Source organism: Dermacentor albipictus, chromosome 2 (assembly GCF_038994185.2).
Source record: "Dermacentor albipictus isolate Rhodes 1998 colony chromosome 2, USDA_Dalb.pri_finalv2, whole genome shotgun sequence".
Lineage (NCBI taxonomy): Eukaryota > Metazoa > Arthropoda > Arachnida > Ixodida > Ixodidae > Dermacentor > Dermacentor albipictus.
This window is the reverse complement of record NC_091822.1, coordinates 36,507,921-36,534,863: the sequence shown is the minus strand read 5'-3', so window position 1 is coordinate 36,534,863 and position 26,943 is coordinate 36,507,921. Positions and strand designations below refer to the sequence as shown.

Below are 26,943 nucleotides of genomic sequence, written 5' to 3'. Positions count from 1 at the left end.
AAGCACCGTACTGCACTGGGCCTTGCACTGCGCGAGCCACATCGGTTTCGGTTTCGCGTCTGCCAACTGAGTTGTCAACAGTTGCGTATATATAAATAAGAGACGTTACGATTCATAATTTACAACATAAAATATTACATCATGATTTTACGCGAGGTGTTAATTGTGCTACTGGTTCTCGTTACGAACCATAGACTACTGAACGCGATATTCGAAACTTCAGTCATAGAGTGCAGTTTAGCTACTTCGTTTGGCGGTTCTTTCTGATCGTCGCCAAGCTGCATGGTCGCGGTATCGTCGCTCTGCTTGCTGACCCGTCGCGTGTTTGTAAGGTTACTGCGAAATGACGCATATTCTCGTAAAGTGGGTAAGCATAGACGCGTGGGACGTCTACCCGATCAGAAGTCTTGTGGATGTCGAGGCCGGGCGTCGCCTGATCGAAAATCCCGCCTTCGTCGACTGTATGGCGGGAAGAGTGTATCGAGTCCAGTGTGCGCCGGACGTCGAACCGGACGAGGCGTTCATTATCGGAATCGGTGAGTGCCGCACGGTGCTGTACCTGCTGTTTCTGTTTTACGCCACGTTGTAGCATGATATTAAATAACACTTCCTGCGCTTCTCTGCGATATATTTATTATTATTAGGATCGGAGAAGTCAATGGAGAAACGCCGCAACGGCATCCCAGTCAACGTCGGTGATATTGGCGGCCGGCTGTTACCCGCAGTAATGGTAAGTTGTAGCGGTGCAGGATGTACGAACTCTTGTCTAAAATGCTATTGTTGCATTTTTGATGATACCAGTGTGATTGATCCCAAGTGGCGGATATTGCGTAGTTTCTGAATTACTTAACCTCACAAAACCAAAACATATCATTTTTGCTACGCCGAGTTTGATACCATAAAATTATCATGTAAGTGCCGGTAACCTAACGCAAAGCCCCTAGTAGCGTTTTAGATACACGGCAGTGAGTTTTGAGTTGCATGTCACCAGCTTACCACTATGAGAAAGATCAACAGAGGAGCTCGATCCTATCTAAATACATGAGTAAAGAGAAATGTTTTTTTTTTCAGCAAACACTGCAGCAAATTCGATGTGTTCGTTGGATTTTAATGAAGTTAAATTCTAGTGGCTTTTGGTGGCCAATATTTAGGCCATAGATTTTCATATAATTTTTGAAAATCGCCAACTTTCAGAATACCAAAGTATGAACTTTACTAGTACTCTTTAAAGAGCCCCTCACCGGGCCACGTAGAAAAATTTTGGTTGTGCGCCGGAAGTTGTTACATGCTCTATGGATCATTTTACCGCAAGAATATTTCAAATTGGTTCATGAATAGTCGAGATAGAGATATTTCAGTGCTGTGAACCGATGACTTCAGGAGGCAAGCGTTCTTCCATACCAGAGCTGGAGGAGGCCACGGATGCCTGCTTCTTCTTTCTCGAGTTTTTTGCTGTGTTTGAACCTATGAAACTATGAACTCTCACAACCAAGTTTTCTGACCCCCTATGGCGAACTCTGCTTTCGTACCACTACATTTTTTGTCATTCCCCTACTTTTCTTCAACCAATCTTCCAATCACCTCTTAATAATCTCTATTGCGGACATGTTTACTTTTCCCCTGCTCTCGCTGAGCCCAAGAGCTTGAAGGAGGCCAGTGGTGCCTAAATTGACAGTTGGCAGATGTCTTCACATTCTAATAAATGCATGCACCATCCTTTCCCATCAGTTTGCAGTTGTCAGAAAAAGCTCCATAATCATCAAAGCAGAAGCATGAACAGGACTAAAGTCTTATTATGGAGTTGCTACAGTGAATATCAGGTGTACTGTGCCTCTGTGCATTTGCACCACTACAGGAAGCAAACATAACAGGAGCCTGGAATACTTAAAGTGCCATTAGTCTGGAGGCACTAGTTGAACAAAGAGCAGTAAACCTTATGGCAAGAAATCTGTTGTGTTTATTTTTGCACATGAAATGATAATCCTTCTGATTGTCTCAGAGTTGCTTTAAGAGCAGGTACAATTATAACAAGTCTTTCTCATAGAAAACAACTATTACTACAAGAACCAGTTCCTTGTAAGTGGGCTTAGCTGCATTTCACAATTCGTTCTACAATGAATGAATAGAAGCTGCTAATGTGATTACTAGGTCAACAGCTATCTATTAATGTAGTGAAACCAGAAGTTTGGTGAGAGTACCTTTTAAAATAAATAAGCTGCTTTCTTGTTCTTTTCTTAAAAGGTTTCTGATGATAGCCACCTCACAAAACAAGTGATGGACTTGGAAGCAAAAAACGTGCAACTTGAACTTACGCTTGGTGTGTACTCATCTTCTTACCTTACTAGACTTATCTTCTCCTCTAATCACAACACCGTTCTGTAAGTCATAGGAAACAGATTTACAGCACGTTTCTGTAGTGTCACACATATTTAGTCCACAATTTAATGAATTACCTTCTTTTGGATTTAGGGCATGAGCGCTTGTTTGAATATGAAAATGCCTGAAGTAGTCATCCAGCTATTATCAGTTTATCATACTGAGAGTGGAGGGGCCGACAAAGAACTTGACTCTTGGTGCACACTCTTAACTCGAAATATCAATTTGAAATCTGTCCCTCTAGGCTCCTCCCATCGACTATGAGTGCCAGTTTGGTGTGAATTGTGTGATATCAGGAAGTGTGAAGTCACTGCGGTGTAGACTCTTCAAAACAGTACAAGACCACACTGGGCGCCTTGCTCCATGCGATCTAGCACCTAATGGTACAGCAAGGCCATTGCTGTTCAGTTTATTTCTTTCACTTGCATGAAAAGAGCAACAAAAATTAAAGAATTCTTGCAGAAAATATATTGAGCTTTGGCTGAGATGCACATGCGCAAACAAAACAATGCATGGGGGCCATGACGTATTCATGATTACTGCAATTGCATCCGGCACTTAGAATGCACAAGAACACAGCCTTCAAAATCAGCTTCCATTACTTGGAGCGATCTGTAGCTGGGAATGCAATTCATTTTGTTGGCAGGTTGGCAGGTAATGATGCCAGACAGCTGTGTGGTTCAACTGGGATACAAAAAACTAATATACAAATTTTCTGCCACACTGGATGTGCCCAAATTTTGCCTGCTTGCGGTGGGGCGCATACGATTTTACATGCAATGCATAATTCTAGCTCAGAAATTTGGTGTCATGGCCCCTTTATGATCCACATAGAGCAGTTACGTGAATTCTTTTGGTCACTGTTTTGTTAATGAAATTAGTTACACTTAACCCCTTGCTGCATGATCTGTTGACACATATACGAGGTATGTGCTATAAGTATGTACGGTATGTTTAAAAAAAATTATATTCATGTACAACAATGTGGACACTGAAAATTTTCCCCATTAGACAATGCACTGCTTCCCCATGTTCTTTCATTGTAGGAAGCTTCCTTCGAAGACTTCTGTTAGGCATTTCAGCAGCAACAGCGCTTACTTCTGAAGAGAGTGGTGCTGTTGCACCCTTTTCCACTTTTTTGCTGACCCACAGCACAAAAATTTTCGGACAAACCTCGTATATGATACACAGAAAATTTTTTCTAGCATAAGAGAATTGAAAACAAAATTCTACGCATTCATCCGGAATCTATGTCCTCCCTAATAATATATGCACGGTAATTTTACCAATAAGAATAATAAAGATAATTTTTTTTTAATGTTTCGGAACAGTTTGCCACACAACATGCAAGAAGTTATAAATTAACATGTTGTTTTCACAGTTTCTATGCTTGAAGTGAGTGCAAAAAAATATTCGGGTGTTTGTTTACTGTTTATTAGTGCACTGTGATGTGTGGACGGCTGTGTTGCAAGAGTTATTGATAATGATACCAGCAATAAATAAATCTCGAAAGAAGAGAAAAGTGTTCTCTCGGAAAAAAGGGCAAGGTCTGTGAACGATCCGGCCTAAATATTTAAGCTATCTATTAGTCAATCAGGCATCATCTCGTAAAATTGATGTTATAGTTGTATTTAGCTGTAGCTGCAGAAAGTGCAGGACACTTTTTAAGAGAGACCTTGAAACACTTTTTAAACATCTAAAAATGCATCTAAGTTAACGTAGACTATTTCGGAAATACTTTACCCCCAAAACTACTTCAATAAGTTCACCAGAAATGGAGTTATTGGCATTCGAATATCACCTATGATGCCCTTTCGCACTCTTGCTGATCGTTCAATGCCTTGCACTGGGGAGGTTATGGCAGAGCGAGGCGTGCCTACAATGCTCTAACTACTGAATGTTACCTACTGAATGTCACGCAGTGCAAATTTGATTTTGGATGTTCATGGAGATGCCACTACTTCCAATTTTCGCACTGACGCGCGCCTGAAGCCACACTGCCCAGGGAGACCACTCGGAACATGCAGCTTTCCTCAGCGAGTAGGCTTGTTGTTGCACCCCATGGCAGCCGCGCTGTAGACATTACATAGCACACACAGCTACGTGCAACTGTAATGTGTTAGCTAGGAGCACGACAGCACTAGAGTGCACACTCGTGCTCATGTGCTCCAGTCTGGCAGTGCTACATGGTGCAGTATGGCTTTGTCCTCCACCACCTTGACGAACAGATAGTAGCCACATCTAAATTGTGCATTTAGAACTGCTGTTACATAAAGTGATGTATGTCAAGGCTTCTAGGCAGGAGTTGCCAGGGAGCGCGCGCTGGCAAGCATTTGTGTGGTCTGACCTTAAGTTTTGCATGGTTCGAGATTAGTTGAGTGCTCAGAACTAATTGAAGTTAACACCACATGATGGCTATGACACATTCCTATGTGGACGGCTGCGGCCAAGCGTGAATAGGCAGTCTGCTTCTTCTGCAAGTACTTAAGTATTACTGAAAGTCATCCCATTTAGTAAACTGCATTAATGGATATAGTTGGGTTGCAATAATGCAGAAAGAAGCATCGGGGTGTAGCGAAAATAGTAGAAGGGTGTTCGTTGGCTCTGGGGTTGGGGACAGCACAGACAGAATGTTCTCAAGTTCCTGGTGAATGGGGGCTTGTAGGAGGGGAACTCAAAAAGGGGTAGCATCAGCGCTACGCAAACAGAAAGCTGCAGGTGCCATCACACCCAGTTCATGTTGAATGATTCACATCACGTCCTCTGATGGCAACGCATTCTGCTGTGCTGGCTGATCTTCACATGTCGATGTTGCGGCACTATTGGGAAGTCTGGCAAATGGTTGCAGTACGCGTCGACTTTTGGCCTGCTCGAATTGTCGGCACTCTGATGATAGCATCAACTGTAGAGCAGCTTTTGCACATGAGCAGATGAAAGGTGTTTTCAGCAATTCCCTTGAGCGTATGCCTGACCTTCTCAGCTTATGTCATGTTGCAATTGGCTTTTTGACAAAGCGCCAGCACGTCCTGGAGGTACGAGACATAGAACTCCGTGGCGGATTGGGCATGGGAGGCCAGTTCCTGCTTTGGGGCAATTTTACAGCCATCTGGTTTGCCAAACAACTCTGTTAACTTGTCTTTGCATTGGTGCCAGCTGGTTAGTTCCTCTTCGTGGTTTTCGTACCACACCTTTTCCCTGCCTCATAGGTAGAACAACAGGTTAGCTAGCATAAGCTTAGGGTCCCATCTGTTGATTCCACTCACGCGTTCATACATAGCCACCCACTCTTCAGCGTCGGTGCCATCGGTTCTGCAGAAAGTTCCAGGATCCTTGGGTTGCATAACCACAACCGAAAGGGACAGTGACGTAGCTGGTGACGGTGACATTGGAGGCGGCAGTGATGTTGATCCCACATGCTCACCATCATTTATGGTGAGGACGGTAATGTGACGTCCACTGCGGAGCTCCATTTCCAGCCGTGGTACCCCGCACCTCCACCAGTATGTTACAGGGATGTTGGAAGTACAGACAAACGGTATTTACAATATATATGCAAGCAGAGTCAATGTGGTCAAGATGGCTGACTAGCAACAACACGCAGCCAGCGTCTCGCGATTTTCTTCCTTTCTCTTTTATCCCTCTGTAACAATATCATAACTTTCGTTTTGCACTCATTATGGAACAGCAACCTATCTGCATTCAGAAAAGGTAGATTATCATATTTTGTGGAATTAGATAGCATAAAATACCACTAAACCAGGTAGGAAATACCACAAGGTGTATTAGAGCTCAACTTTATGCTGCATTGGTAAGATTGTTGCTTGTTTGCTGGTGCCTTTATGTTCTTAATTATCAGCAATGTATGTAAATTATTTTTGCACAGAGAAAAAGAAAACTTCATTGTGCCTTACATCTTTTTTATATCAGATGCTGCAAAAATGGTTAAAAGATTACAAAAAATAATCGACAAAGTTGAACGAACACCTGCACCTCCAGAAGCTCCTGAAGCTGCTGCCCAGGTCTGTTTGCCATACTTTCCTTTCTAGAAGTGAGACACCCTTACGTAACATGAGCATATTTTATGTACTAGAGAATTCATTTCTGTGTATGAAGAGTCTTTCATTTCTTGGTTGTATATTTATTTTAATTGGGGGGGGGGTACAAATCATGTTATTTTTAAACAAATAAATGGGGTGTTGTTCAGCAGACAAATGTTCACGATTTTCCTTGTAGCTTTTTACAAATGATTAAGCGCTCTCATTCTGGACACAAACATTTTATTTAAACTAGTGAAATCAGTCATGAAACATATAATAGCAAAGGGAGCTGCTCACAAATCATGCAGCACTGTACAGATCCTTCGTGGGACATTCAGGCATTACTAGTACATTTAAAAGAAACAACATTAACAAAAACAGCCGATACAGATGTGTTTAGTGATCCCTCGGTTAATTTGCACTTTTTTCTAACAGGAAAGCAGTACAAAACGTTGTGCACAATGACGTGCTTCACAGGAGGCTTTATGCTTTTCCTCATCTTACAAGCCCTTGTTGGCCTACGTTATCATATGCATTGGGAGTATTTCTGTGTCCACGCTAGACCTGTAGGTTATTCCTTTTGTTTTTCTGCGTCATCTTGCCTTCTTGGTTCTCTATATGTGCTTTTGCAACAACAATAGAATGCCAACTAGGTGAATCAGCCACCCTTTTGTGAGAGTAATGCACATAAATACTGTAAAACTTAAGGGTCCAGCACCTGCCCATATGGGCTGGGCCCTAGTCATTCGTCCTACCTCGGAGGCCTAATGGTGGATTTAAACGAGAAGAAATGGGGTTAACCAAGGAGCCAGATTTTTATTAGTCAATGTTAAGAAGCCAACAAACACTGACACTGAGAACAACAAAGGGAAATTACTTGTGCTTAATAAATTAAATAAACAAACGATAAATGAATGGAGATGAAAGTGGATGAAAAAACTTGCCACAGGTAGGGAATGATCCCACAACCTTTGCATTTCGTGTGTGATGCTCTACCACTTGAGCTAGTGCGGCGCCATTTCCCCATCTGCTTTCTTGGGTATTTATGTTTCCTAGTAGAACCCTGGTAGTGTTAGCCAGCGCCACCACTCACAAACCTTGGCGGCGGACGTGGAACATTCTCTCTGCTGCAGGCGTCATGAAAACGTGATCTTTTTGGGTGAAGGCAACTGGTCAATGAACCCACACATGCTATCTGAAGACATCGATTTTGCCGGATTCGAGACCCTCGTTATGTAATAAATGAGAAAGGGGGTTAAATGAGGGGCCCGATTTCATTTCCATTCATTTATCATTTCATTATTTCATTTATTAAGCACAAGTAATTTCCCCTATGCTGTCCTTGGTGTCAGTGTTTGTCAGCTTCTTATGACATGACTAATAAAAATCGGGCCCCTCGATTAACCCCTTTTCTTCTCGTTTATTACATAACGAGGGTCTCGAATCCGGCAAAATCGATGCCTTCAGGTAGCACGCGTGGCTTTATTGACCAGTTGCCTTCACCCAAAAAGAACACGTTCTCGTGACGCCTGCAGCAGAAAGGATGTTCCACGTCCGCTGCCAAGGTTCGTGAGCAGTGGCGCTGACTAACACTACCAGGGTTGTACAAGGAAACAAATACCCAAGAAAGTGGATGGGGAAATGGCGTCGCTGTGGCTCAATTGGTAGAGCATTGCACACGAAATGCGAAGGTTGTGGGTTCGGTTCCCACCTGCAGCAAGTTGTTTTTTCATCCACTTTAATTTCCATGAATTTATTGTTTCTTTATTTCATTTATTAAGCACAAGTAATTTCCCCTATGTTCACCTTGGTGTCAGTGCTTGTTGGCTTCTTATGATATGACTAATGGTGGATTTGTAGTATAAACAGATTGGAATAATTTTACCTTGTCCAGGCTGTAATTCAGTAAACATCTGCTGATGTCACAGCTACCTTTCACATTACAGAACAACGTAAGTGCTGTGGTAATTCAGTTGGTAGAGCATTACCACCATTTACATGTATGTGACGTGCGGGATATGGGGTGTTTTGTGCCATGGTTGTAGTCATGTAAATGTGGCTACTGAAAGAGCAACAAGCTTTCATTCCCTTAAGATGGTGCTTGCTTGTGTGTTAAGCAGAAATGGGGCATATACAGGGTGTCCCAACTATGATACACCCAAGATTTAAAAATATGCAAATCCCATGTAGCTGGGCAGAAGCAAGGTAATGTTTGCACTCGCTTGCAGATACTCTGATTATTTTTTGCATTCTACCTGATTAGATAACTAGTCTTAATTAATTTATTTCTTAACTATTATAATTAGATCAGAAGTGTCTGAAAAAGTTGTAAAGGAACATGAAAAGCTCCTGATGCAGCTTTCTGTTGCGCAGTACGTGCTACATAAAAGTGTTTCTCTGAGCGTGAAAGAAACCTGCGAATAAATAGTGTTTCAAATGGCCAGTCGTGTGGCAATTCTGCATGTATTCGTGAGCTTCTTTCATGATTGGAAGAACACTTTTATGTAGCACATATTGAGCAACAGAAAGTTGTATTGGGAGTTTTTCATGTTGCTCTACAATTTTTTCATTGACCGCTTTCATCGAATTATAATATTTGAGCTGATTCATCATCATCATCAGCCTGGTTACGCCCACTGCAGAGCAAAAGCCTCTCCCATACTTCTCCAACTACCACGGTCATGTACTAATTGTGGCCTAGTCGTCCCTGCAAACTTCTTAATCTCATCTGCCCACCTAACCTTCTGCCACCCCCTGCTATGCTTCCCTTTCCTTGGAATCCAATCCGTAACCCTTAATGACCATCGGTTATCTTCCGTCGTCATTACATGTCCTGCCTATGCCCATTTCTTTTTCTTGATTTCAACTAAGATGTCATTAACTCGCGTTTGTTCCCCCACCCAGTCTGCTCTTTTCTTATCCCTGAACGTTACACCCATCATTCCTCTTTCCATAGCTCGTTGCGTCGTCCTCAATTTAAGCAGAACCCTTTTCGTAAGCCTTCAGGTTTCTGCCCAGTAGGGGAGTACTGGTAAGACGCAGCTATTATACACTGTTATTATATTAGTTGATTAATGAAGACTAATTATGTAATTAGGCAGAATAAAGAAATAACCTATCTCCAAGCGAAGGCAAACATTACCTTGGTTCTGCCCAGCTATGTGTCATTTGTACATTTCTTAATCTTGATGCATGATGGTTGCGATACCCTGTATACCATATCTATATAATTAATGTGAATAATGTCTTAATCTTGATCACTCACATACAAATGCAAAAAGTGTGCATCATTTATTGTTATTGTAAGATCCGCATTTATTATTATCTATTGCGAAAGGGTGAACTGCTGGGAGAAGCAGGGTGTAAACCGATTTTCATAAATTTCGTTTGGCTTGCACAAAAGTAGGTCTTATCAGTTTTTAGCTAAAAATGAAGAACCTTAGGTATAAACAGCTTTTATTGCAAACTGCCGTAGCTGCATAGTGTCTATGGTGTTAGGCTGCTAAGCACGAGGTCGCAGGATCGAATCCTGGCCACAGCGGCTGCATTTCGATAGGGCCGAAATGCGAAAACACCCATGTACTTTGAGTTAGGTGCACGTTGAAGAAACCCAGGTGGTCTGAATTATTTGGAGCACCCTGCTGCAGCGTGCCTCATAATAAGATTGTGTTTTGGCAGGGTAAACCCCATCATTTATTTTTTTTAGTTGTTATTGCACACACAGCACTTCTGAAAAATACTAAAGTCAGCTCAGCATGCAAACCAAGCTTACACTAAGCTGTATAGTGAGTTTGCTATGCATACATACATATTCATACCTCTTTCCTCCCATGAAGGCCTTTAAAGGATGGTTAATAAGACATCCATAATATTTCATGGGAGTAATTGTAATGCATATATCCGCTTTCTGATGCAGCTGCTTGCGGCAAGAAATGTGTGCACAAAGTGATAATACGACGACACCAGCAGCATGGCTCTCTCGATGGGAGCAACAATTCGTCAATTATGGCTGGCTATACTGGGTTGTCTCTGCTGCTGTTACTGAACTTTTGAGGACCACTTAATCCTTCATTTAGAATCTGTCTGGGTATAATCTGATTATGACATTTCTGCTTGTTGGTAATGTCAATATTTACTTAATTATTGTGTAAGAATTATGATGTAATGAAGTGTGAGGTGCACATAGAAGTTTAGTGTCTCCCCATTTTGATAGAGGAGTAGGAGTGCTGCTTGCTGTAGGTGGACCTATCCTTGCCAGATCTCCCATGTTCATGGTTTTCCCCTTGCTGCTGTCTTCTTGGTCATGCCGTCACTTGCTGCATAAATACATTCCTGGCCAGTACAAAGCCCATTTCTACTTTTGCCTCAGAAAAGAGCACATACCTGTAATCATTATGTTGCATGTTTAAGCTCTAATCCTCAAGTTGTCAATATGAGCTGCCCTCCAAGTTCTTGAAATTGTAGCTGTGAAGTGCCAGTGCTACAAAAAATGCCAACTGCTCTCAGCAACTGCACTTTCTTTCTAAATTTAGGTGGACATAGGAAATGGCGTTATAGTTCCAAGAATCATGCTACAGAAGTGGAAAGCGATGTGCCCAACCGCACCGAGGTTTGCCAGGGCACTGTTGCGATGCGTCTTCAGTGAGGAGGAGCTGAAGGGGTCCTCTCTCTATGGACGTCCGTGCAACAACCGCCCTGATGCGATTCGAAAGCCAGCTCTTGACAGAACAAAGGTGGACACAATTATTGGTAAGTTCAAATAATGCCAACTTTACCACATATATATTTCATGTCCTGCTGGCTGATTTTATCTCAGAGGTAAATATTTCGCAGGGATCTACCTGGCTAGGAACATCTGATTTAATTAAAACAGCAAAAACATTAAACTCAACTTTCTGGTTCGGCCCAGCTCATTTTCCAGGATGAGAGGTGCAGTGGTGCTTATATGCATTCCATACTTGTTCATGGAAGTTTGACAGACATGCTGCAACTTCGCACAGACCTTGGAAATATGTAATGGGAAAAGTTTTTAGTGTGAGACGGGTCGAGGGTACCTGCAAACATTCTGGTGGTAGTGAGAGTAGAAGAGAGCAACAGGAGGAGCATTATAAGAAAACCAGGGCCCTTATTCACAAAAAAGTACATATGCTATGACTGTCTGTAAGAGCAAAATCAAGTCCTTCCTTCTGCTGAACATATTAGTGAATGCGGCCAGCCCATGGCAAAGAGTATTTATGAATGGAAAGCTTTGTGAATTCATCTTCAAGATCTTCTACGAGAAAGAAATGTTCAGAATGCTTTGTTTTAAGTGCTATCATTATGACTGAAGCGTGAAAGGGATGGCGGCACAGAGGACTACAGAGTCCAACACGCAGTTTATTGCAAACTGCAAATGATAAATACGAAGAGCGTGACTGCAAGCGCACCGTCATGCGACTAGCTTAGACCAAACCTTCCAAGACAGATTTTGCGTCGAGATGGCTGATAAAGTGAACATGAGATGCAGAATTCATGGTTTTTATTTATGTGGAAAACTTTGATGGTTTCACATGCTTTGTGGTCCATATGGTTACTTATGACACATACCTTTAAAAAAAGGGGGGGTTACAACCACCGGACTGAATGCAATAACCAATGTGATGCAAGTGTGCCTTTTATGTTGCTGCAGTTGCTGCAGAATTTCAGACTAAGTGCCAGTTTGACCGATTCACATTTCTCCACAGCTGAATAAAACTTGTTGCTGGGCTAGCTGGCTCATAATGCTTAGGAAAAAAATACAATCAGTAGAGGTGTGCAAATAATTATTTTTGAGACCGAATCAAATATGAATTGAATAGTGCCAGAAGCGAATAGAATGAAATCAAATATAGAATGCTTGTCAAATAGGTTTCAAATAATAGCTGTTATCACAAGTAATACAAAACGATGTTCACATTCCAGTATTCTTAAAGTTAGCAAGTTTCTATAATTAGGTATAGGTTATGAAGCCATGTTTTTTTTAAAAAGCACAAATGGACCATTAGCAGCAAACTAGTAGTTTAGTCACATGCGTGGGGCACTTCAGAGATGACGAATGATCTCTGTACATCCGTTGAAGTATGGCTACCTATGTGGCTTAGCATTCTCCACTACACAAGTTGTCATTTCTCATGTCTACACTGTGGCGTGGGGCCGAAAATTTACCATGCTCTTGCTTCAATTTTCTGTTTATTTAGGCACAGTTGACGTTTATAGATATTCGAAAGCTATTCAAAAAATATTTGCATTTACGAATAGTGTGTATATCATTCGAAGACAGAATTGAATAGAACACTATTTGATTTGTTATTAGAGAGTCCACATCAAATACCTTAGCTATCTTTTTAAGGCTAATATGAGAACCCTTGTGCATGAATCACTGGTACTTTATTAGCCCTGTCGGTTTGGCCTTGACATAAACCATGCCGAGATATCGACTGCTTCAATCGTTTACCCAGTCCATCGGAAGCACATGATAAAGCGAAATCTGGCTAACCGGTGTTCTTTAGACAAGATATCTGCTCTTGAAAGCTGTGCCCCATTCTGTGGCAGCAAGACTTTGCTAGGGCAGCATTCTATAGCCAAGTCTGCATCCGAGCTGGGTGTCATTTAGGATGCCTGGCGCGGTTGTGGAAGATGCATGATTCAATCCCCACTGTTGTGCACCCACCAGTTTATAATAGCGATACAAGCAGACTTCGGCCAAGCGCTCAGTTGTTTGTAGGGGTTGTCGTCTTGCTACAGCAGTAGTGAAATAGTCTAGCATCCGCGAATGCTGTGGGAGGCAGACGAAGCTGTCGCCAGGTGCATACAGATAAATTAGGTACAGGCCTACTCCTGGCCCAGCGCTCAGTTAATACGAAGGAACATACAGTTGGGAAGGACATCCACCTAGTGGAAATTGGCGGGGTGATATATAGCAAACATTGTTTGAGAGTTGTGTGGTGCTTTTTTTCCTTTTCCTGTGGTGTTTTTTTTTGTTGTTGTTGTACAACAAGCGTAGTGGTCTGTGCAAACCTTTCCCGTGCTATCCACCCCTGTAAAGCTGGACGCCTGGCCATGAGGCTGCTTGTAGCTGTCTTATAAGTCTATGCATGTCTGGTGGATGGTAATCGAACGACACACATCACCGCAGAAAAAGACCATAATTTTCAAATTGTGTAGTTTTGGTTTACCATCACTTCTGCCGCATCATATAACCCCTGCAAGCACCAATCTCCTGGATTTAGAGCTGACTTAATTAGCACCGTGTATCTCTTCGGTCATTGTCATGTGTCTGTGTCCTTGTCTTCCATGCTGTGCTCATCTTGCCATGAATTACGAACTTGCCCAAGCCATTGTCAGCTTTATTAAACAAGTAATTTAATTCAGTTAATTGCCATACAAGGTCTCTAGAGAATCTGTCTTAAACATATTTTTTAAGTATTTCACCTCACAAAGAAATTGACAAATTGGTGCCATTTTCAGGACAAAAAAGAAATGAAAGTCAAGCGTACTGACATGACATTTATTACGGAAATTTTCTTGCGTTAACTTAAAGTCGGGAAACTCAAAACCCTAGAAAAGATGTGTATGTTTGTGTAAACAAAAAGTAAAAAGTTCCCTACCGTGGACTCGACTAGCTAACCGCGCACTTGGTTAGAAAACTAGCTCTGATCGACAGCGGCCCGCAAATGTGCCACTGTGGACCAGAAACAAGCGATGCAATGTAAGGCACACGCGTACACTCGCCCAAGCGGCTCCCACGCAAAAAGGGCGCCTCGCAAACTTGGGGCAGCCAACAGACACACAGCCTTTCTCTTTGAAACGCAACTTTACTCTCTCTGAATGACACAGCTACTGTACACCGCCAGGGTCGTAAGACGCGGGGCTCGAGTCAGAGGGAGATCGGTCAGCGAAGGAGGGTCGAACCGGGGGTGGCAGCGAGGCTGCAGGCATGCAGCCTGCTGCTTGCGGGATTGTCTCCTCAATGTGTTTGAGGCACCTCAGCTTCTGAGAAAAACGGCCTGATAGTGACGGCGCCGTGTTCATTGCTTACATTTGAGTGCACCTTAAATAATTTACTGTGATAGCATTCATTCAACTATAGTTTGTTTTGTTTCCCAGGAGGAGCATATGTGTCATGCCATGACACAGAAAGTGCTCACATGGTATTTCTGGTGCTCATGTGATACACCTAACTTGCAACCATGTCAGCATGACCAAGAGATCTCGTGATCTCTAAGGAACTAAGAAGTGACTATGTATACACAATCAATCCATCTGCCTTCTACTGAAGTTATGGCAAATAATGTGTTCATTTAAGAGTATGAGAAAGATATTTAAATGTGTATTAAAGAAAATAAGTTACAATCTTTGGCATGATACTGTCATTAATCCAGTCACTCTTCTGTGCATATCATTCTGCACGGGCATATTTAACTACCAGCCCAAAAATGTACAGACAGTCCAACTGGGTAACGTTTCAGCAATAAATATAGAGATCATTTGGATAAGTACGTTAATGCATCATATATGAACTTGTCATAAAGGGGAACATAGTGTTACTGGCATGAGCAGCAGGTGTGACTGTTTAATTGTTCACCATGTCAAAAAATAAAACATTGTATAATGGTACTGATTTGTATTGACAAGCAGACATTAGTCATAGTTCAACTGCCTTAAGTATTGAGTTGGATGGTTTGAGCAAATATATTAATCTGCTTAATGAACATGCAAAGAATACACACTTGTTATTTTTGCCTCATATTGTTGTATCTACTCATTTGCAGCATACACCTGCAGCACATTTGGAACCAGCGACACCAAGGTCAAGGCCAGCCTGGCGACCATGCTTGCCAAGGAGAAGTAATATTTCATAAGACATTTATTTCATAGTATTACATAAGACATGTATTTTAAGAAAATGTTCTAATATATATGATGCAATAAAACAGTTAATTAATTGCCGATGCACTTGTTTTCTTTCTTGCACTGCATGATTCAGCACTCCAATTCTTTCTGTTTATGCAACATATATGAGAGCACAGCTGGTTCAGGAGCACTATTATTCTACCAACATTAATGCATAAGGGCAGATTAAAAGCAACAGGTGCACATGCATAACACATTCAAAATTTTATTGCTACCATATGTAAACAAAAATGTAAACTTGTAGATAGCAGATAGCTATGGACTAATGGATATACACTCTTCATAGACTTGTTTTTCTTTTTTCTCGCGCAGCATATGGGATCGACTTCTTTCAGTAATTAATAAAGCTGTGTGCGTCATTGTCCCACAATTCGTGTTTACAACTCCAACGAACGGGCTCAGTTGGCTTAGTCCACACATACTTTAGATACGAAGAAGGAAAAAAATGAAGTGCCGTCACGTGACATTCTTGAAGTCTAGTCATAACAAATATAAAGGATAAGTTCAACGTAGTAGTTCTGCGGAAACCCGCAAGATGGAGAGAAGTAATTAATAAAGGGAAAATCAGACATCCACCCATTCGTAGCGATTGCTACAAAGGAAACCCATACGGGTTCCTCGAAAGAAAAGCCTCAGAGTTCAGCAGAACCTATGGGTTCAGAAAGAAAAGCCTCAGCGTAACTCTGAGGCTTTTCTTTCGAGGAACCCGTATGGGTTTCCTTTGTAGCAATCGCTACGAATGGGTGGATGTCTGATTTTCCCTTTACAAAAGGATAAGTTCGTGGGAAATACACCCTTACCACGTGCTAGGCAAGTGGCATGGTAAGGTACGGTAACCATGTAGGTATACACTTGTCCATAGACATTCTGCAGACAACTGTCTACAAACATGAATTTTAATTAATCCACAGACACTATATAGACAGTCTATACACTCAGACTTCTTATAGACTAGTCTATAAAAAGTGTAGGGCCATAAGTCTATAGACACTCTATAGACAGCCTATAAACTCAGACTTTTTATAGACTAGTCTATAAAAAGTGTATGGCCATAAGGATATAGACAGTCTATAGACAGCTTATAGACTCAGACTTCTTATAGACTAGTCTATAAAAAGTTTTAATTACAAGTCTATAGACTGTCTATAGACAGTGTATAGACAGTCTATAGACTCAGACTTTTTATAGACTAGTCTATAAAAAGTGTGCGGCCATAAGTCTATACACTGTCTATAGACTAGTCTAAAGAAATATCTATAGGCAGTCTATAAACTTAGACTTTTTATAGACCAGTCTATAAAAAGTGTGCGGCCATAAATCTATAGACTGTCTATAGACCAGTCTAAAGAAATGTCTACAGACAGTCTATAGAGTTCATAGACAAATGACTATGGACTGTCTATTGACTTTCTATAAAAATTTTTGTAAGGGTTAGCGGCTGAGGCTCCGTGTTCGCCTCAGGCCGTAGCAGTCTTCTACGACATTATTGCACTCTGACAATTAGTAGTAAAAAGTGCATTAAGCGAGAGGGTGCAGCCGAAAACGACGACTGACATGGCGTCTAGTGTTTGCAATTTCATTATCTATGGTGTACTCTACAGAACGAATGTGATGGTAGTTACTACGTTGTTTTGACAAAACTTACTAGCTTGGCATAACTGCAACTGATAACGGTAGAGTTACTTGCATGGCTGACTAAGAAAACTAGGCATTCTTAACTAATGAGTTTCAACTACCAGTTCCAAGCGCACTTAGCTTCACGATCTACATAGTTTCTAGCCTAATAAGGCACCTCTTGAACCTTCTTTAAAGTATGTGAGTACGAATAAGCGTTGTTCACTGTAAATATTGTATCCGGTGGTGTTAGGAGTGCATGGAATTGTAGCTCAAAACCATTATGTAACAGTGTCTACTTTGTTTAGTCAGTAGTGTAAATGTACCATTACCAGCTGCAGTTGTACCAATGTTCCAGAGAAGAAAGAAATTTTATTGACAAGAAAGGCAGGTAGGTCTACTTGCGCCGGTGCGCTCTATTTTGCCAGTCTGCACTGGCAAAGATGGCAAAGGAGTGAAAGTATGTGAATAGATGATGATGACAGGAAGAACAGAAGGAGTGAATTACCTTGTACATTATGCGGTGGGCAAAGTGTAGTAAATAGTGAGATAAGTAAGCAGCAGCTAAAATTATCTTCTTATTTTTTTTTATTAAGGGCACTTAGCGAATACCAGCAAACCGTGCTTCGCATAAGCCACTTTCGTAATATAACTGGCTGCTGGGAATGTCCTGCTCTACAATGACGAAGAGATCCTTGAAACAAATTTCTCCGACACCCAAGAGAATTGATGCCAGGACACAAGGTATCCTGATAGACAGCAACTCGACGCTGGGTACACTGGGTATGTGCCGCGTTTCAATGAGCGCCTTTATCATGGGCTCTTCAGCGAGCACGCCGTGAATGACACATGCATGTGCCGCTCTTCAATGAATCATTGCAATGAACCTCTAAATTCCCACTGCAGTACACGCCTCATATATAGCTCGTTTAGGCGGTGACAGTACATTGTGTCGCTATATTGTCACGTGGTGGTGACGTTGAATAACACAGTAGCAATTCTGTGAACGAGAAAACTAACTTTTATTGGGCGAACCTGTGCCCACAAAACAGGCTACACTTATAGCACAACGATAGCGGCGAACACGCTCGGCGATCGTCGAAAATCTGATCAGCGGGTCAAGCGCGTCGGCTTTTATAGAGCACTCGTCGAATGTTCCAGACTAATCGTTCGGACCCGCGTGCCTTAACAAAGTCCTACACCATTCGCGTTACGCGATGAAATCAGATAACACAAGGTTCGGCTACAACAGACAGCCGGGTAGAAGCACTGATAACTTTCCAGAAACATCGGATACATGCAGGCGCGTACCGCGCTGTGCGATAAGATTTGTTAAGTGGCGAAACCTGGTCGCCCGATAAACATAAATACAAGTGTCAATACCCCCCTCTTAAATAGCATCGACCCGATGCTGCAAACAAACGAAAGTAATAAATAAGCACTCACAGCAAAGAGAAAAAAAAACAAAAAACAAAATAAGGAAAGTTCGTTAGCGTCCGAAAAATGGTTTAAGACGCACCACGTGGACCACTTCAGGTCGTGCGCGACGTCGCTTTGAATGCGAAATGCCGTCTGGCACGACCTCATAGTCCAGTGCGCCAATACGTCGGATGACCTTGTAGGGTCCGAAATAGCGTCGCAATAGTATCTCACTCAGTCCTCGTCGGCGTATCGGGGTCCATACCCAAACACGGTCGCCGGGCGGGTACTCGACGAAGCGTCGTCGGAGGTTGTAGTGTCGGCTGTCGGTCCTCTGCTGGTTCTTGATTCGCAGGCGGGCGAGCTGTCGGGCTTCTTCGGCGCGCTGGAGATAGCTAGCGACGTCAACATTCTCTTCGTCAGTTACGTGCGGCAGCATGGCGTCGAGCGTCGTCGTCGGGTTCCTGCCGTCAACCAGCTTGTACGGCGTGATCTGTGTTGTTTCCTGCACCGCCGTGTTGTACGCAAAGGTTACGTACGGTAGGACCGCGTCCCACGTCTTGTGTTCGACGTCGACGTACATTGCTAGCATGTCGGCGAGGGTCTTGTTCAGACGCTCCGTGAGACCATTCGTCTGCGGATGGTAGGCAGTTGTCCTCCTGTGGCTTGTCTGGCTGTACTGCAGAATGACTTGGGTGAGCTCTGCTGTAAAAGCCGTTCCTCTGTCGGTGATAAGGACTTCTGGGGCACCATGTCGCAGCAGGATGTTCTCGACGAAAAATTTCGCCACTTCGGCTGCGCTGCCTTTTGGTAGAGCTTTACTTTCCGCAAAGCGGGTGAGATAGTCCGTCGCCACGACGATCCACTTATTCCCGGATGTTGATATCTTAAACGGCCCCAACAAATCCATCCCAATCTGCTGGAATGGTCGGAGAGGAGGTTCGATCGGCTGTAGTAATCCTGCTGGCCTTGTCGGTGGTGTCTTGCGTCGTTGACAGTCTCGGCATGTCTTGACGTAACGGTCGACGTCGGCGGTCATACACGGCCAGTAATACCTTTCCTGTATTCTCGACAGCGTCCGGGAGAATCCGAGGTGCACAGCTGTCGGATCGTCGTGTAGGGCGTGCAGTATATCTGGACGCAGCGCTGACGGTACAACAAGAAGGTAGCTGGCGCGGACTGGTGAGAAGTTCTTCTTCACGAGCAGGTTGTTTTGTAGCGTGAATGACGACAACCCGCGCTTAAATGCCCTAGGGACAACGTCGGTGTTCCCTTCCAAATACTCGACGAGACCTTTTAGCTCCGGGTCTGCTTGTTGCTGTTTAGTGAAGTCTTCCGCGCTTATTATCCCAAGAAAGGCGTCGTCGTCCTCGTCGTCTTGCGGCGGGGGATCGATGGGGGCGCGCGATAAACAGTCGGCGTCGGAGTGTTTTCTTCCGGACTTGTAGGTTACCGTGACGTCATATTCTTGTAGCCTGAGGCTCCAGCGCGCCAGCCGTCCTGAAGGGTCCTTTAAGTTAGCTAGCCAACACAATGCATGATGGTCACTGACGACTTTGAATGGCCTGCCATAGAGGTAAGGGCGGAATTTACCTATAGCCCAAATGATGGCGAGGCATTCCTTTTCAGTCGTAGAATAGTTGCTTTCCGCTTTTGACAGCGACCGGCTAGCATACGATATCACCCTTTCAAGTCCTTCTTTCCTCTGGACTAGGAGGGCACCGAGGCCTAGGCTACTGGCGTCAGTGTGGATTTCGGTATCGGCGTCCTCGTCGAAGTGTGCAAGTACCGGCGGCGACTGAATGCGTCGTTTGAGTTCTTGAAATGCCTTGGCCTGCGGCGTTTCCCACTTGAACGCGACATCACATTTGGTTAGATGTGTTAGCGGCTCCGCGATGCGTGAGAATTCCTTGACAAAGCGCCTATAGTAGGCACACATGCCAAGGAATCTGCGCACTGCCTTCTTGTCGGTTGGCTGCGGGAACTTTGCGATGGCAGCTGTCTTCTGTGGGTCGGGGCGTACTCCTGATTTGCTGATCACGTGTCCTAGGAACAAAAGCTCATCGTAAGCGAAGCGGCACTTTTCCGGCTTCAGAGTGAGCCCTGATGACTTGATGGCTTCTAACACTGTCGCAAGCCGCCTAAGGTGATCGTCGAAATTTCCGGCGAAGACAACGACGTCATCCAGGTAAACAAGGCACGTCTGCCACTTCAGTCCGGCTAACACCGTGTCCATGACGCGCTGAAACGTTGCAGGCGCCGAGCACAGTCCGAATGGCATGACCTTGAACTCGTAGAGGCCGTCTGGCGTGATGAAGGCAGTCTTTTCGCGATCTCTCTCGTCGACTTCTATTTGCCAGTAGCCAGACTTGAGGTCCATCGATGAGAAGTATTTAGCGTTGCAGAGCCGATCCAATGCGTCGTCTATCCGTGGAAGGGGGTACACATCCTTCTTCGTGATCTTGTTCAGTCGACGATAGTCGACGCAGAAGCGTAGCGTTCCATCCTTTTTCTTTACCAGGACTACAGGAGAGGCCGACGGGCTTTTCGATGGCTGGATGATGTCGTCGCGCAGCATTTCGTCGACTTGTTGCCTAATAGCTTCACGTTCTCGCGTCGAAACTCGGTAAGGGCTCTGGCGGAGTGGTCGAGCGCTCTCTTCGGTTATTATGCGATGCTTTGCAACTGGTGTTTGTCGAATCCTCGATGACGTCGAAAAGCAGTCTTTGTATCGTCGGAGAAGACTTCTGATCTGTTGCTGCTTACTCATAGGAAGACTTGGATTCACGTCGAAGTCTGGTTCGGGGACAATGCTCATCGGGGTAGATGCGGCTGAATCCGAGAGGACAAAGGCATTGCTGGTTTCCACAATTTCCTCGATGTATGCGATTGTCGTGCCCTTGTTGATGTGCTTGAACTCTTGGCTGAAGTTGGTGAGCATAACTTCCACCTGCCCTCCGTGGAGTCGAGCGATCCCTCTTGCGACGCAAATTTCACGGTCCAGCAGTAGATGTTGGTCGGCTTCGATGACACCTTCTAAGTCAGCGGGTATTTCGGTGCCGACCGAAATAACAATGCTGGAGCGGGGCGGGATGCTCACTTGGTCTTCGAGCACACTCAAGGCATGCTGACTACGAGGGCTCTCCGACGGTATCGCTTTATCTTGTGACAGCGTTATCGACTTCGACTTCAGGTCGATGACTGCGTCATGTTGATTCAGGAAGTCCATGCCGAGAATGACGTCTCGTGAACACTGTTGGAGGACAACGAAAGTGGCAGGGTAAGTCCGGTCATGAACGGTAATTCTTGCCGTGCAGATCCCAGTCGGCGTAATCAGGTGTCCTCCAGCGGTGCGTATTTGAGGGCCTTCCCATGCAGTCTTAACTTTCCTCAACTGGGCGGCGATGGATCCACTCATGACGGAGTAATCGGCTCCTGTGTCTACTAAGGCGGTGACTGCATGGCCGTCGAGAAGCACGTCGAGGTCGGTGGTTCTTTGTCTTGCGTTACAGTTAGGTCTCGGCGTCGGATCACGGCTGCGTCGTGTTGAACTGAAGCTGGAACGTCGCGTCGTAAAGTCGTCTTTCGTCGGTGTAGTCTTGGCTTCCTGACTTCATCGGGACGGCGGCGTGTCATCATTAGGTCGTCGAGATGGTTTCTTCGTCGTCTTCGTCGGCGGCGGAGGATCTTCGTCAGTTCGACGAACAGCAACCGCACCTCCATCGCTTGCTGCTTTTAGTTTTCCGGATACGGTCTCGCTGACCGAACCCGGGCTGGGCCAGTTTATGGTCGGCGCTGCGGCGACAGGTAGCGGCCTGGTGATGGCGAATGCGACGGTCGTCGAAAGCTCCACTGAGTAGCGGCGAGGTAGTCGGTGATATCGCGAGGGCGTTCACCTCACTGCGGGGGCGGAGCATTGACGGCGAAACCTCGCAGTCCCATTTCCGGGTATGGGCATCGTCGGTAGACGTGACCCGCTTCCCCGCAATGGTAGCAGAGCGGGCGGTGGTCAGGAGCGCGCCAAACGTCGGTCTTCCTCGGGTAGCTCCGCTGGGCGACGGGTGGACGCGCTGTCGGAGGCGGCGGCGGCGGACGAAGGAATTGCGCCGTTGCAGGGCCCTAGCGTGGTGGCGGAGGGGGACCTTGACAGCGTGCGACGGCGGCGTATGTCATCGCTTCTGGCTGGGGCTGCGGTAATTGTGGTTGCAGCTCGGGAACTCCAAGTGATCGGTGCACCTCTTCTTTCACGATGTCGGCGATCGAAGCCACTTGGGGCTGCGACGAAGGCAGGACCTTGCGCAGTTCTTCGTGCACAATGGCCCTGATGGTCTCCTGAAGGTTGTCGGAATCCAGTCCTTGGATGGCGTACTGCGGCGTGAGCCCCTGGCGGTTATATTGCCGGGTGCGCATCTCCAGAGTTTTCTCGATCGTCGATGCCTCTGCAGAAAACTCAGCCACAGTCTTCGGTGGGTAGCGAATAAGTCCGGCGAAAAGGTATTGCTTGACGCCGCGCATCAGGAAGCGAACTTTCTTCTCCTCCAACATTTCCATCTCTCCGTGAAGATTGCGAGCGTCTCGTTTGGCAGCTGCACTCTGGTTTCTAGTAGAGCTTGGGCTCGCTCTTTTCGCACGACGCTTGTAAACCTGTGCAAGAAGCCGCTTCGGAAAAGGTCCCACGTCGTTAAGGTGGCTTCCCGATTCTTGAACCACGTCCTGGCGGCGTCTTCCAATGCGAAATAGACATGCCGCAGCTTGTCGTCGCTGTCCCAACTGTTAAACTTAGCGACCCTCTCATACGTTTCGAGCCAGGTTTCCGGGTCCTCGAATGTTGATCCGCGGAACGTCGGAGGTACCCTGGGCTGCTGCAGCACGATGGGGGATGCTGGGGCTGCCATTGGGGTTGCCTTGTCCACAATCTTCTTGGTCTTCTCAGCTAGAAGTCCGTGCTCCGGGGGCAGCTGTTGAAGACGGCGGCTTGCTCGATGCTCCGGGACTACGTTGGTGTTCTCTTTGCGGTCCGGGCTTGGATCACGGCTGGTCGGGGGCGTCCGGTACATGAACGAAAAGCACCTCCACCAGATGTCCCGTGGTGGTGACGTTGAATAACACAGTAGCAATACTGTGAACGAGAAAACTAACTTTTATTGGGCGAACCTGTGCCCACAAAACAGGCTACACTTATAGCACAACGATAGCGGCGAACACGCTCGGCGATCGTCGAAAATCTGATCAGCGGGTCAAGCGCGTCGGCTTTTATAGAGCACTCGTCGAATGTTCCAGACTAATCGTTCGGACCCGCGTGCCTTCCACAAAGTTCTACACCATTCGCGTTACGCGATGAAATCATATAACACAAGATTCGGCGACAACAGACAGCCGGGTAGAAGCACCGATAACTTTCCAGAAACGTCGGATACATGCAGGCGCGTACCGCGCTGTGCGATAAGATTTGTTAAGTGGCGAAACCTGGTCGCCCGATAAACATAAATACACGTGTCATTATTGATTCAATCATAGAGCGATTCCGTCGACAGCCATCGTGAGACTGGTTATACCGACTGTTCCGAAGAAAACATCTTGCAGTTTATTTAACTTACCGCATCGTGGGAGAGAGAGAGAAGGAAACAAACCTCGGAATAAATGACCAAGAAAGAAAGAAACGCGATCGCCCGATATTATGGTAGCACATCATGCACCTAGTGGACGCTGCGCTCTCCGTGGAAATCAGTGCGCGTCTGAATTTGCCAGCTTCGTTTCTATTCTGGACAACTGCTACATCGCCAACAAGTGCAAAAGCACCTTCCGCGAAAATAATCGCAGAACCCCCCCTCCCCCCCCCATATTACAAAATTATTAAATATGTTTCATCTCATAGTATGAGAGCAAAATAAAACAAAACTGAGAAAACTATAATCACAACGAGAGCAGATAAGAACTGCACGCTGTGTACTCTGGCCGCGTCACAAAATGCTTCGGTATTGACGGTACGTAGATGCCGCCCCATGATTCTGCAACTAAAGTATTTGAAAAATAAAGAACAGTAGGCGCGTTACAGATTCTTTTGTCGCAAAGATTAGACGATGTTAAATTTAGACGCCTTGTGCACAACGTATTCTAGACCACATGCATTGTCTTCTGCTAGCCAGCAACACTGAATATAGCAATCGTTATTTCATTATGACGCCTGGTATTTCTAGGCGTCACTAGTTTCTTTTACTTAAACAAGCAGTGAAAAAGGGAGCGACTCTATTTTGGCATCTCTTACCTGAAGCTTGAAAGAGTCAGAGACACCGCTTTCCCTTAAACACAAGTCTTTAGAAATTCTGTTTCATTAGCCCCCGCAGAGGCGTGTGCGTGAGGAGTCGTCTGGTGTGTTGCGACGCCACCGACCCGAGCACATGGCGGCTGGCTCCTCCCGCGTGCAGCCGCGTGAAGCTTAGCCGTGTCTGGGGAAAGGGGGGATCTCCGGCTTTGAGCCAATGCCGGGTGTATGGACTTACAAGGCTCCCTGCAGGAGGCAAACCATGTCTCTGTCCTCTGCTTCGCATATATGGTACCTCCAGGTCGACTCAACGGAAAAAATGGACAGTCTCCTTTTTCTTTCTTTCACTGCCAAGTTCGCCTTTCTTTCTCAATTTAAATCGTTCCTGTCTGTCTTCTAGCCACTTTCCTTTTACTTTTCATTTCCTGAGTGGTAAGGGTTAACCTACGGTGGCTAACCAGTTTTGGCTATACTGTATTTGGGCATAGCAGCGATAAACGGCCAAACACAGAGCACGTGCTATTCCCCTGCGACGACAAAGCATTTTTTTTGCATTTCGACGCGCATTTAACATCTATTGCACCTAGAATGCACTTGCATGTATTGCACTGACACGCAAAGCATGCCACAAAAAACTAGATGTTGACGGCTTCGAATAGGGCTTCCGACGCTCGCGTAACACAACACTTTCTGCACTCCTTCTGTTGCCATCGGCGATCAGACGCACTATCTCATTCCAAAAGAATCGCTACGAAAGAACCGAAGTAGGAGGTGCTGTGCTCATGGACAACGAACGTAAAGGTAGGCCAGATTCGTTTTGAATTTGATTTGCGGTAACTAGTGTCAACCGAGTTCGCTGCAGCGTCGTCGTCGGAAAATACGGATAATTGACCCAAGCACCGAGTTCTCCATAGAGGACGGTTGCTCGGAAACCACGTGTTGGCTTTCCGACAAAGAATGCGCGAGCGGTGTTTTGAACACGGAAGAGCAAGTCTTCTACCTTCGGCAGCGTATGCAGCAATTCTAGCGGAATTTCAAAATGCTGCATAAACTCCACTTAGGGAGCTAAATTTGGGCTAAGGTACGCCATCTTGAGCTTTAAAGTTGTGTGGAAAAGCCATTCCACCTACGCGTAGGAGCCGCGCTCACGCGGCAGAGCCAGCAGCGTTTTAAGCACAAAACGCTATACCTCCGATGTCGGCGACCTTCAAGTGACCTAGAGCCGAAAGCCAAAGCCGTTGCCCGGGTACTCAAAAGAAAACATCCGGGTAAGTTGCCGAAAAAATTTACTCACCCGTAGGCACGCTTACAACTGTGGTATGAGTGTAAAGTACAATATAAAGAATTGCACATGTTATACATCATACTTGATGTAAACAAAACACATCAGCATATGAAATAATAAATGGTGTTTGCTAGACACTGGCTTTGCCAAACACAACAACAACAACAAAACATCCTTACAGCATCCACGCAAAAACTTTATTGTCAGCTTCGAATTTATGAAAGACACCTGGGGCGCATAGAACTACGAAGTTTCAACTAAGACAAAACAACTGTCCTATTTTCACTAACCCAGGTAAATTTATCACTAACGGACACTCTGGTTTTTCGCCATTCTTCCATAGAGATTGATGATACCTTGAAGACTCTTGGAATTTACTTGTAAAAAAATTTGACTTGGTATACGGATATCAACCATTTAATTTTTGGCACATTCGAAGCAATGGGTGTACTGGCGAAATCACATTTTTTTGCCGTGTGCGAATATCAAAGTGCAACTATACCATGCAATATTTTTCTCTCAATTAAGCTACTGTGTTCGTGTCTGTGTCACCACGTCAATAAGAAATATAGATTTATTGCACGTGCTACAAAAGAAATACATCCGTCGAGCGCTCGGTAGTACTACAAAGCAAACACCGCACTGATTTGCACAAGCTTTTGCATAGTTCATGTTAATATCTGCGCATAAGATTTGGCCCTCAGATATAAATTAACCCTTAAACATTTTTATGGAACACTAAGTTCATTAGTGGAGCTTAAAATAAAACACACCGTTATTCATCTCTAGCTACCGACAACTGAATTATAACATACACACCTTCAATTACGTGTGTTCAGGTGCTATGCTACAAGCTTCCGATATTTTTTAACTACCTGCCGGAACATGGAACAGATATCGCATCCACGATTAAGAACACACTGAGCAAATTTTTGTGTGTCATGAGTAGTGTTTATCAGTGGACTTTTCTACCACTTTTGTTTTTATTTTGATGCGATGTTTATGGCGCATTTTCTTTT

The 26,943-nt window shown here is 44.8% G+C and overlaps 1 protein-coding gene across 1 annotated transcript; it reads left to right on the top strand.

The window, feature by feature from the left end:
- The first annotated feature begins 286 nt into the window (after positions 1–286).
- On the top strand, positions 287–15,319 carry LOC139055366 (uncharacterized). The gene is made up of 6 exons (XM_070532801.1): positions 287–536; positions 645–730; positions 2,242–2,317; positions 6,304–6,395; positions 10,946–11,162; positions 15,203–15,319. The coding sequence occupies exons 1-6, from the start codon at positions 344–346 to the stop codon at positions 15,280–15,282; spliced, it is 744 nt and encodes a 247-aa protein (XP_070388902.1). The 5' UTR covers positions 287–343; the 3' UTR covers positions 15,283–15,319.
- Positions 15,320–26,943: the final 11,624 nt, after the last annotated feature.